This window comes from Heterodontus francisci, chromosome 38, assembly GCF_036365525.1.
Source record: "Heterodontus francisci isolate sHetFra1 chromosome 38, sHetFra1.hap1, whole genome shotgun sequence".
NCBI lineage: Eukaryota > Metazoa > Chordata > Chondrichthyes > Heterodontiformes > Heterodontidae > Heterodontus > Heterodontus francisci.
In genome coordinates, this window is record NC_090408.1 from 46,154,331 (window position 1) to 46,167,205 (window position 12,875).

A 12,875-nucleotide genomic window follows, 5' to 3' on the forward strand; every position below is an offset into this window, starting at 1 on the left:
CACTGGAAACAGAGTAAATAATGAGAAACTGTCAAAACCACCCATGATTTTGAACACCTCTATTAAAAGACCCCTTAACTGTCTCTGTTCTAAGGCAAACAATTCCAGCTTCTCTAAACTCGCCAGATCACCAGAGTCCTTAAGTACGATTCTATCAAATAATTGGCACAAGAACAATGTTATGCAGATCTAAAATTCAAGTAATTTATTGTACAAAGAGCACATATTCCATAATACTAACTACAAGCAGAATACACAATCAAAAGAAAGGTTGGAATAGGTTCATGGTGCTAGTTATACTTACAAGGTGTTTAATAGTTTCCAATGTGGTTTTGCTAGAGTATATTGCAAGTGGTGTAGTGCCTCAAAGACCTTGACCCAAATGTAAAGCATTTATCACAAACACTGCCAGAAATAAATAGTATTTATATTTAGGTATTTCAAAAAGAATTGACTAATGATATTATCACAGTTCAATAAATGAACAGAATCAATTTCCTTCTTTAGTAAGGGCTGATTTTGTAACTGACTAAATCAAGTTTCTGAAGCTAGTTTGTTTGGAGCAATGGTTGGTTTAATCCACATTACTGAACTCCAGGCTCTTCTGCCATTGCTGTCTGTGTGTTGATCTCCCCAGTTTTCTCAATCTATTAAATAGACGAAGGCCGAACAGATTGTCTCTCTGTCCCCTGCCTCTCTTTTCTCGTCCCATCCTCATGCTGTTTGCGATTGATTGCCCTGGAGAGTTCTGCAGGCTCTGGAATACACTCTGCTGCCTCATGGGCCTCTCATTACAGTTGAAGGTCAATGCCACACCTTGGTTAGACTTCATGACTCTGGATACACTGTCTGAACTTCCATCAAAACATCTCCCCAGTGCTATTTCCTTGGCTGTCCTTGGATCCTGATCAGTTACTGTGTAGATTCCATAGTTGTGTCCAAGAGGATCGAGTGGAGCCAACATAGTAAACTCACTAGTGTCATTGTTGACAGCAAGAGGAAGATGGTTAACCAGATATTCCCGTAACATATTGTTTACACTTTCTCTGTAGCAGCCATCTTGGGGGATGACCTTCACTAATGTGCGGTCAATGCGTTCTTGATCAAAGAGCATTCCGCTGCACTTGAATTCCAAGCAAACAGCAGAGACACCCAGCTGGTCCTTATCACGGGTACTCCGCACATCACGAATGCCGTAAATCTCTCCAACTGTCCGAGGATGAGTCCCTCCCATGTTTCGAGATCGCACAGTGATCTCTTGAGGTCCACTGATTTTCACCTTTATATAACAAGCTCTGAATTCCAATGGTCTTGGCCACCAAGCAAGATAATCTTCTGTCCAACTCAGTGGGTCATCCTCATTGAAAGCTACAGTGTTATAATCATATCTGTCTCCTTCTACTCTGTAAAATCGGAAGTGGCCTGCATTAAATGAAGCCTCTTCACATTCTTTTAAGTTTTCATAAGAGTAAATAGGACCATTCATTTCATCTGGAGCATTGGGAATAGGTTTAACTACATTTATTTTAAAAGCTGTCTTCTTAGCTTTGGCATCTTCATGATCTGACCTTCTGTACTGCAGCTTATTTAAGTAAGACTGCTCAACACCTATTGCATAAGAATTCATTTTGGGGGAGGATGCCACTGCCTCAAGTTCTTCTCCTCCGAGAGTTGCCATTACATAGGCGGAGTAAGCATTCGGTTGCTGGTCGTCACAGAAAGCTGGCAAGCAAGCGCCGTTTGAACCAGTAATAGTGCTATCAAAACGACCCCAAGCCCTGGGATTAGAGGAAAAGCCTGGCATGGGCTCCAAGTTAATAAGAGATACAACAACTCCTTCTGTCTGATCACTTGGCATAAATCGGTCACCTCGAAAAGTTCTGACTTTCACATAGCATCTTCTGCTTTCAGGGACATCTAGGTTAAAAAGTCTTCTCTCTCGAATCTCCATGTTGCCCACCAGGAAGGTTCTCTCCTCCCGTTTACCTCGTTGGTTTCTAATAAAAGTAAAATCCCCTTCTTCTTCCCAGAAGCCCGTTTCAGGATTGAGTGACCACAGCTTCATTTTCTCCAAGTGTTCTGGCATTTTAACCTGGACTGAGTCCAGAAAAACCTTCACCTGTCCTGCATTGAGGCTTTCTTTTGCTGCTTCATCCATAAAATCAAGAGAAAACATGCCATATGTCCTCAAAGAAAGAACATCGCCTTCTTCATTAATGAAATTCAGATCACTCTGGGCTGCTGAAGCTGAAGAGATGTCCCTTGGATCCAAGAAAGTTACACTGGCTTTGACTAAACCCCTATAGATATCTCCATTCTGTCTGTAGAAAGAGTTGGGAGGAATCTCCAATTCCGCTATTGGATTTTGGTTTTCTGTTGCTCCCAGGGAGATGGTGTTGCTGACAGAACAGTCTAAAATGACTGCTGGTCTCTTCCTTACAAGTTTAATTTCATGAAACACAGAGCCTCCTTTTTTGTTGAAGGGCAGAATCTTTGTTGTATTTACAAACTTTTGATAACGATCCACAAAAGTGAGCACGAACCGATCTATGTCTGCAGGGACTTGAATGGAGAATGTTCCCCTGTACCCTGTCATACTGATCTTCTTTCCACTCATGAAAATCTGTCCAAACCGCATGGGTTCACCATTATCAGCAGCTACTGCACGGCCACGGACAATTGTCCTGGTTTCAACGCACTTCTGACAACCACAACTGCTGACCACCTTGATGGGAAGCACGTATTTGATGCAGGAGATCTTCCTTTCTTCTAGTTTCACTGCCCCACAGCAGTAAGCTATGGTATCTTTGCATCGTAACTCTGGTTTGTGCTCTCCAGCGCACGGTGCTACAGGACATTTGCCCACATTGTAATAAAAGGACTGAGTCAGATTCTGGTAACAGTCGTAAGGAAGTTGTATTAAGTGACTCTCAGGTTTGGGGTTGCAAGAGGGAGCACCCAGAGCTGTGAAAACAAGAACATTGCGAATAAACCATCACAAATTCTGCTTTTATTTTTTTCACACCTCTAAGAAGCACCTCAAAGCATTTCATATATGGTTACTTTTGTTATGGAGGAAAAAGTGAGGCAGGAATATTCTATAAAAGGCAAAAAGATAACTGCTTGGTTTTTGGTGGTATAATTTGAGGAAGGAATGCTGGTCACCTTTCTGCGAGAATTTACCACCTTCCTTCAAAAAGTGCTACAACATCTTCAAAATCCACCTGATAACGGGAGCAGTTATCTTTTATATCCAAACCCTGTCAGTACTGCAGTGGCGTGTCAGCCCAGGTTAGTGTGCACATCCTGGAACCCAACCTTATTACTCAGAGGTGACAGTGCTACCAACAGACCTAAGCTGACACAAATATAAATCAGAAAGGCCTTTAAATTTGGCAAAACAGAGCTCATTCTTTGGGTTGAATTGGCCTACTAAGCCTCAATATGGCAGTCAGGAAGTACAGGCACATTTCCATTGGAAGTGCACTCGCCATATGGAGAAAGAAAAAATACATTGAGGGCTGAAGCCTAAAGCAGACATCAAGTGCTTTGCACATGTAAGTAAGGAGCTTAATGCTTGTTTGAGGCTGCGCATTAGGATTGGTTTGTGCTTAGGCAGCTGACACCACCCATTGAAAACCCAAACCGGGGAAACACTTGGGGCAGTACTGATGGAGTGTGGTACCGTCAGTATGATAATATATTGAATATGGTCCTGGACCCCTAATCCAGAGATCTGGACTAATGATCTGGAGACAAGTTCAAATCCCAGCATTGGCAGCTGGGGTGTTTAAATTCAATTAATTAGATAAATTTGAATGAAAAAGCTGGTATCAGTAATGGTGATTATAAAACTACTAGATGGTTGTAAAAAAAATCTGGTTCACTAATGTCATTTAGAGAAGGAAATCTGTTGTCTTTACCCAGTCTGGCCTATGTGACTCCAGACCCACTGCCCTTTGAAATGGCCTAGCCAGACCACTATGAACTTCACCACACAGACTGCAGTAATTCAAGAATGCAGCTGACAGCCACATTCTTAAAGGCTAGTAGGGATGGGCAACAAAGGTTGGCATTGCAGCTGACTCCCATGTCTCGTGAATCAATAAAATAAAGTTGGAGGGATGGTACTGAGAGAGTCTTGCACCGTAGGTGGGGCAATACTAATAACATGCGAAATAGGAGCAGGAGTAGACCATTCGGCCCCTTGAGCCTGCTCCACCATTCAATACGATCATGGCTGATATGCCTCAACTCCACTTTGTGGCCCAATTCTCATATCCCTGGATTCCTTGAGACACCAACAATCTGTATCTCAGCCTTAAATATACTCAATGCTGGAGCATCCACAACCCTCTGGGGTAGAGAATTCCAGAGATTCACAGTTCTCTCAATGAAGAAATTTCTCCCCATCTCAGTCCGAAATGATCAAACCTTTATCTTGAAAATGTGCAACTGTGTTCTAGATTCCCAGCCAGGGGAAATAACCTCTCAGTGTCTACCATGTCAAACCCCTTCAGAACCTTGTACGTTTCAATGATATCACCTTTCATTCTTCTAAACTCTAGAGAATATAGGCCCAATTTACTCATTCTCTCATCAGAGGACAACCCTCTCATCCCAGCCACCAATCTAGTGACCCTTTGCTGTACTCCCTGCAATGCAAGTATATCCTTTCTTACAGATGGAGACCAAAATTGCACACAGTACTCCAGGTGTTGTCTCACCAAAGCCCTATACAATTGTAGGAAGACTTCCTTATTCTTCAACTCAACCCCCTTGCATTAAAGGTCAGCATGCCATTTGCTTACCCAATTGCTAGCTGTACCTGCTCACTAACTTTCTGTGTGCCTTGTACTAGTATACACAAGTCTCTGAACAACATTAAGAAGTTTCACACCTTTAAAAAATATTCTTTTACTTAAGAACATACGAATTTGGAACAGAAGTAGGCCATTCGGCCCCTCCAGCCTGCTCCGCAATTCCATAAGATCATGGATGATCTGTTTGTGTTTCGAATTCCAGACTCCCATCTACCCCCGATATCTCTTGATTCCTTTGCCTAACAAGAATCTATCTACCTCCACCTTAAAAATATTCAATGTTCCTGCCTCCACCAGCTTCTGAGGCAGAGTTCCAAAGCTGCACAACCCTCAGAAAAAAAATTCTCCTCATCTCTGTCCTAAAAGGGCATCCCCTAATTTTAAAACAGTGCCCCCTAGTTCTGGACTCAGCCACAAGAGGAAACATCCTCTCCACATCCACCCTGTCAAGACCGTTCAGGATCTTATAGACATCAATCAAGTCTCCCCTCACTCTTCTAAACTCCAGTGAAAACAAGCGCAGTCTGTCCAACCTTTCCTCATAAGACCACCTGCTCATTCCAGGTATCAATCTAGTAAACCTCCTCTGAACTGCTTCCAACGCAGTTACATTCTTCCCTAAATAAGGAGACCAAAACTGCACACAGTATTCGAGATGTGGTCTCACCAATGCCCTATATAACTGAAGGGTAACATCCTTACTTTAATTTTCAATTACTCTCGTAATAAAAGATAGCATTCCATTAGCCTTCTTTATTACTTGCATACTAAGGTCCCAATATAGACAATAGGAGAACTAAGTTCCAGAAGTTTCTCACAAAACAATCTCTAGCTGTGAATGAAATGTGTTTAGTTATTTAATTACCTATCACAGTAAGTGTCGCTGGCTGAGATTTAATAGAACCTGCAGTGTTGCTAGCTTGACACAAGTACTGCCCAGCATGTTGCGGCTGCAGCTGCCTTAACATAAGTGTACTGTCATATCCATATGTCTTCACATCTAGCAAAGAGCCATTATGATACCTGCAAAGATAGGAGTGCGAGACAATTTAAAGGAGAGAAACATACAGAATTTAGATGGAACAGAAAAGCACAATGGGCTTCCCCCTCTAATCTGGAGCAGGCAGGGCAGACATGAGCTTGGAGATCTGTTTCATCACACAACATACTTTTAAAACATTTGTTTGCAGTGTTTATTCAGTGTAGTTAGCAAACCGTTCCCACTGGTTTCCCTTTGCCAATCAGCCACCTTTTTTCCACATGTTTTAACCAATTCCCATGAGCAGTCACCATGACACCAGCCAGCTGTTTTAAATATATACAAATAAGGGACATTGGCACTGGCAGTATGGTGTTTCGTGGTTTTAATCAGGAGTAGGAAGAGGAGGAGGAAGAGGAGAGGCCAACAGTAGCCCTCACAGTCAGAGTTGACAGCGACATTGGGCAGAATTTTATCTAAACAGACCAGCATACAGTGCGGGGCAGTAGCGTCATAGAGTCAGTCGTATAGCATAGAAACAGGCCCTTCGGCCCACCGCGTCCATGCCGACCATAATGTCTATCTATACTAATCCCACCTGCCTGTATTAATTCCATATCCGTCTATGCCTTGCTCATTCAAGTACCTGTCCAGATGCCTCTTAAATGTCGCTACTGTTCCTGCCTCCACCATCTCCTCAGGCAGCTCATTCCAGATATCCACTATTCTTTGTGTGAAAAATTTACCCCTTTGATCCCCTTTAAACCTCCTCCTGCTCACCTTAAATCTTTGCCCTCTAGTTTTAGTCACCCCTACCATGGGAAACAGACTCTGGCTATCTACCCTATCTATGCCTCTCAATTTTATATACCTCTATCATGTCCCCTCTCAGCCTCCTTCGCTCCAGGGAAAACAGACCCAGCCTATCCAATCTCTCTTTATAACTCAAGCCCTCCAAACCAGGCAACATCCTTGTGAATCTTTTCTGCACCCTCTCCAGCTTAATCACATCTTTCCTGTAGTGCGGCGACCAGAACTGCACACAGTACTCCAAGTGCGGCCTAACCAACGTTATGTACAACTGTAACATGAACGTCCCAACTCTGTTACTCAATGCCTCGACCGATGAAGGCAAGCATGCCATACGCCTTCTTCACTACCCTGTCCACCTGTATTGCTACTTTCCGGGAACTATGTACTTGCACCCCAAGGTGTCTCTGCTCAACAACACTCCCTAGGGCCCTGCCATTCACTGTATATGTCCTGCCCTGGTTTAACTTCCCAAAATGCATCACTTTGCACTTGTCTGCGTTAAATTCCATTTGCAACTCCCTTGTCCACTTTCCCAGTTGATCTATATCCTGTTGTAACCTTAGACAAGTAGGTTGCGAACCTGTTTGTAATTGAAGTGGGCTTTGCCTTGGCTGTTTAACTGAACCACAGACTTAGCACCCCCTTCTGGGTTTCCCGACCAATGACAGTGTGGAGAGGATGACGCGCCAATCTGTCAAAGTAACGGACCCTGGCAGGAGTCAGGGACTGAACTGGACATTGATTCCTTAGGCTTCAGCAACCACAAAATGGAGTGGTGACCTGGGAAAGCTGCCTCCTGGCTCTTGGACTCTTACCTGGAGATCCTGCTGTAGGATCCAAGAGACCAAAGTGAGGTAATATTTCCTGCAGATTGGGAGGAAGAGGCCAGCCTCTCAAACTAAGCAGGTGTGGATGGAAGTGGCCAAGGAAGTCAGCAACAGTAGTGTGGTCCTTCCAACCTGGAGAAAGTGCCCCAAGAGGATCTAGGACCTCAGGAGGTCAGTAAGGGTGAGTGACATAACACTTTCAGGTGCCAAGCCCCACACTCTGACTTACCTAGCATTCTCTTGCATAGCAGTCCTCAGAACGACACACTTTGCAGCTTCACTTATTCTTCTCTCTCCAGGCACCTCACATTTCCATCTGATAAGCCAACACTCAACCACAGCCTATTGCCCTCTAGCACCATGCCTCACAGTCCCCCTCCACAAATGTTGTCTTTCCCTCCTCTCCACACAATCCATTTGTTGCACTCTGCTTTCTCTCCTTACAGAAGCAAACTCATAACTTCAGGGAGAGGCAGAGAATCAGGAGGTGGGGGGAGAGGGGGGAGCCGGCCAGCCATGGAAAGAAACCTTGATAGCCATTGGCAATGTGTGTTCACCTGGCCCACTGGGAATTAGGGGGCTGATGTCAGCCGGGACTTGCCTTGCAAGCCTGCGCCTCCTGAGGCATTGGTGTTCACACATGACAGCTGATCCTCTGCCAATACAGCCTATGTTGGGGCTCTCGCTTCCTTCAGCCTCCACTGGAGTACAGTCTTCAATTCTGGGCACCGCACATTTGGAATGATGTGAAGGTTTTAGAGAGGGTGCAGAAAAGATTTATGAGTGGTTCCAGAATGAGGGACTTCAGTTACATGGATAGATTAGAGAAACTGGGGTTCTTCTCTTTAGAGAAGTTTGAGAGGAGATTTAATAGAGGTTTTCAAAATCATGAGGGGCCTGAACAGAGTAGATAGAGAGAAACTGTTCCCATTGGCAGAAGTGTCAAGAACCAGAGGGTACTGATTTAAGGTGAATGGCAAAAGAACCAAAAGTGACATGAGGAAAAACTTTTTCTACATAGTGAGTGGTTAGGATCTGAAATGAGCTGCCTGAGTGTGGAGGAGACAGATTCAATCATGGCTCTCAAAAGGAGATTGGATTATTTGAAACAAAAAAAAAAATACAGGGCTACAGGGAAAGGGCATGGAGTGGGACTAACTGAATTGCTGCTGCAGAGAGCCAGGATGGGCACAGTGGGCCTCATAGCCACCTTTTATGCTGTAATCATTCTATGATTCTATTCTACGGACCTCTGTGTCCAGCCCATCTGGCATGTGGCTGAGGAGAAGGCAGCTGGTGTTGTTGTTGCTGCTCCTCTTGTTCCTTATCAGAGGTCCAAGGCAGAGCTGCCTCCAAGCTGCAATGAAGGCTGACCGCTGGGAAGTGCAGATCAAGGTGAGTGAAGACTAACGCAGGTGAAATGACTTCCAAGAAATAGGAAATCACACGTCCAGCAGTAAAAGCACACTCTCAGAAGAAGTGCTGTGAGCAGCAGCACCCAGGTATGCCTGCAGCTATTCAATTTCACTCTTTGAAGATATCCCAGTTGGTCAGTTTCACAGAACAATCACTTCCCATTGTGCTGTAGCCTGGTTGTCTTAAGTTCCACACAGCTCAGGCAACCCAATGCTAAAATGCTGGGTTAAATCCTGAGTTAATTGGGGATTTAAATATTTTAATTACTTACCCAAAAGCTCCATGGGAGGGTTAAACCTGTAACTGGGCAGGATCATGTCTGGCTACAGCCCTGATGCCACCTTTTGGGGCTTTAACTCCCCCCACCCCCCTGCCCACCCACGCCGACCCCCTGCCCCCTCCCCTTGGCAATTAAAATTCTGCCCAATGGAACAAGAGGAGTCTGTTCTGCCATTCAGTTAGATCATGGCTGATCTGAAACTTAACTTCATTTGCCTGCCTTGGTTCTGTAACCTGTCATACCTCTACCCAACAAAAACTTATCAATTTCAATTTTGGAATCTTCAATTAACGCCCAGCCTCAACAGCTTTTTGGAGGTAGAGAGTTCCAGATTTCCACTACCCTTTGTGTGAACAATTTCTTCCTGACATAACTCATCAACATCATTTATTTAATGCCTTTAACATAAAATGGCCCAAGACACTTCACAGAAGCAGTATAAAATAAAATATATGACACCGAACCACGTAAGGCGATATTAGGTTAAGATGACTAAAAGCTTGGTCAAAGAGGTAAGTTTATAAGGAGGGTCTTAAAAGAGGAGAGTGAGGTACAGAAGTGGAGAGGTTTAGGGAGGGAATTCGAGAGCTTAGGGTCCAGGCAGCGGACGGCACAGCCACCAATAGTGGAGCGATTAAAATCGGGGAATGCTAAAGAGGCCAGAATTAGATTAGAGATACAGCACTGAAACAGGCCCTTCGGCCCACCGAGTCTGTGCCGACCATCAACCACCCATTTATACTAATCCTACACTAATCCCATATTCCTACCAAACATCCCCACCTCTCCCTATATTTCCCTACCACCTACCTATACTAGTGACAATTTATAATGGCCAATTTACCTACCAACCTGCAAGTCTTTTGGCTTGTGGGAGGAAACCGGAGCACCCGGAGAAAACCCACGCAGACACAGGGAGAACTTGCAGAGGAGCGTAGATATCTTGGAGGGTTATGGGGCTGGAGGAGATTAAAAGATAGGGAGGGGTAAGGCCATGCAGGGATTTTGAAATCAAGGATGAAATGGGAGTCAATGTAGATCAACAAGCACCAGGGTGATAGGTGAATGGGATTTGGTGTGAGTTAGGAAACAGGCAGCCAAGTTTTGGTTGAGCTCAAGCTTGCGAAGAGTAGAATTTGGGAGGCTAGCCAGGAGTGCATCAGAATAGTTAAGTCTAGAGGTAACAAAGGCTTGGATGAGTGTTTCAGCAAAAGATGAACTGAGGCAGGGACGGAGTTGGGTGATGTTACAGAGGTGGAAATAAGCCTGAATCACCTACTCTAATTTCAATGTTATTCCCCCATGTTCTGGACTACCCCCACCAGAGGAAATAGTTTCTCTCTGTCTACTCTATAATAATCCTGTAACCATCTTAAACCCCTCAATTAGATCATCCTTTAATCTTCTATTTTCAAGGGATTATAAGCCTAGTCTATGCAACCCATTCATAACTTAACCCTTTAAACCCCCATTTTTGTGATTCTACATTGCACCCCCTCCAAGGCCAAATATAGAAACATAGAAAATAGGAGCAGGAGTAGGCCATTCTGCCCTTCGAGCCTGCACCGCCATTCAATACGATCATGGCTGATCGTCCAAACTCAGTACCCAGTTCCCGCTTTCTCCCCATATCCCTTGATTCCTTTAACCCTAAGAACTATATCGGACTCTTTCTTGAATATTTTTAATGATTTGGCCTCAACTGCTTTCTTTTTGTAGAGCATTCCACAGGTTCACCACTCTCTGGGTGAAGAAATCCCTCCTTATCTCAGCCCTAAATGGCTATCCCTTATCCTTAGATTGTGACCCCTGGTCCTGAACTGCCCCACCATCGAGAACATCCTTCCTGCATCTAGTCTGTCCAGTCATGTTAAAATTTTGTAGGTTTCTATGAGATCCCCTCTCATTCTTCTAAACTCTAGTGAAGACAAGCCTAATCGACCTAATCTCTCTTCAGTCCTGCCATCCCAGGAATCAGTCTGGTGAACCTTCGCTGCACTCCCTCCATAGTAAGAACATCCTTCCTCAGATAAGAAGATCAAAACTGCACACAATACTCAAGGTGTGAAGGCCTTGTATAATTGCAGCAAGACATCCTTGCTCCTGTACTCGAATCCTCTCTCTATGAAAGCCAACATACCATTTGCCTTCTTAACTGCCTGCTGCACCTGCATGCTTACTTTCAGCGACTGGTGCACAAGGACACCCAGGTCTCGCTGCACCTCCCCCTTTCCCAATCTATCACTGTTCAGATAATAATCTGCCTTGCTGTTTTTGCCACCAAAGTGGATAAGCTCACATTTATCTACATTATACTGCATCTGCCATGTATTTGCCCTCTCACTCAACCTGTCCAAATCACACTGGAGCTTCTTAGTTTTTAGTTTTAGAGATACAGCACTGAAACAGGCCCTTCGGTCCACCGAGTCTGTGCTGACCATCAACCTCCCATTTTATACTAATCCTACACTAATCCCATATTCCTACCACATCCCCACCTGTCCCTATATTTCCCTACCACCTACCTATACTAGGGGCAATTTATAATGGCCAATTTACCTATCAACCTGCAAGTCTTTTGGCATGTGGGAGGAAACCGGAGCACCCGGAGGAAACCCACGCAGACACAGGGAGAACATGCAAACTCCACACAGGCAGTACCCAGAATTGAACCCAGGTCGCTGGAGCTGTGAGGCTGCGGTGCTAACCACTGCACCACTGTGCCGCCCTCTGCATCCTCCTCACAGCTCACACTCCCACCCAGCTTTGTGTCATCTGCAAACTTGGATATGTTACATGTATTTCCCTCATCTATATTATTATATAGATCCCTGCAGTACCCCACAAGTCACTGCCTGCCACTTGGAAAAAGACCCGTTTATTCCTACTCTTTGTTTCCTCTCTGCCAACCAGTTCTCTATCCAGTTCAGTACCTTCTCCCCAATCCCATGTGCTTTAATTCTGCACGCTAATCTCTTATGTGGGACCTTATCAAAAGTCTTCTGAAAGTCCAAATACACCACATCCACTGGTTCTCCCTTATCTATTCTACTAGTTATATCCTCAAAAAAGTCCAGTAGATTTGTCAAGCATGATTTCACTTTTGTAAATCCATGTAGACTTTGTCCGAAACAAAAACAAGAAATGCTGGAATCACTCAGCAGGTCTGGCAGCATCTGTGGAAAGAGAAGCAGAGTTAACGTTTCGGGTCAGTGACCCTTCTTCGGAACTGACAAATATTAGAAAAGTCACAGATTATAAGCAAGTGAGGTGGGGGTGGGGCAAGAGATAACAAAGGAGAAGGTGCAGATTGGAGCCTGGTCCAATCTGCACCTTCTCCTTTGTTATCTCTTGCCCCACCCCCACCTCACTTGCTTATAATCTGTGACTTTTCTAATATTTGTCAGTTCCGAAGAAGGGTCACTGACCCGAAACGTTAACTCTACTTCTCTTTCCACAGATGCTGCCAGACCTGCTGAGTGATTCCAGCATTTCTTGTTTTTGTTTCAGATTTCCAGCATCCGCAGTATTTTGCTTTTATTTTAGACTTTGTCCGATCCTGTTATCGTTTTCCAAGTGCTCTGCTATTACATCTTTTATAATGGACTCTAGCATTTTCCCCACTACTGATGTCAGGCTTCTTCTTCTTTGGCCTCCTTGTCTCGGGAGACAATGGCTAAGCGCCTTGAGGTGGTCAGTAGTGTGTGGAGCAGCGCCTGGAGTGGTTGTAAAGGTCA

General features: G+C 44.5%; 1 protein-coding gene across 1 annotated transcript in view; it reads right to left on the reverse strand.

Annotated features, from left to right (window-relative positions):
• Positions 1-544: 544 nt before the first annotated feature.
• Positions 545-12,875, reverse strand: part of cilp (cartilage intermediate layer protein, nucleotide pyrophosphohydrolase) — a 90,958-nt gene continuing 78,627 nt past the window's right edge. Inside the window, exons 8-9 of the mRNA XM_068017651.1 lie at positions 5,689-5,846; positions 545-2,964 (exon numbers count right to left, since the gene is read on the reverse strand). Of these exons, the coding sequence (XP_067873752.1) occupies positions 575-2,964; positions 5,689-5,846 (2,548 nt within the window). The 3' untranslated portion in view covers positions 545-574. The remainder of the gene's footprint in view (positions 2,965-5,688; positions 5,847-12,875) is intronic.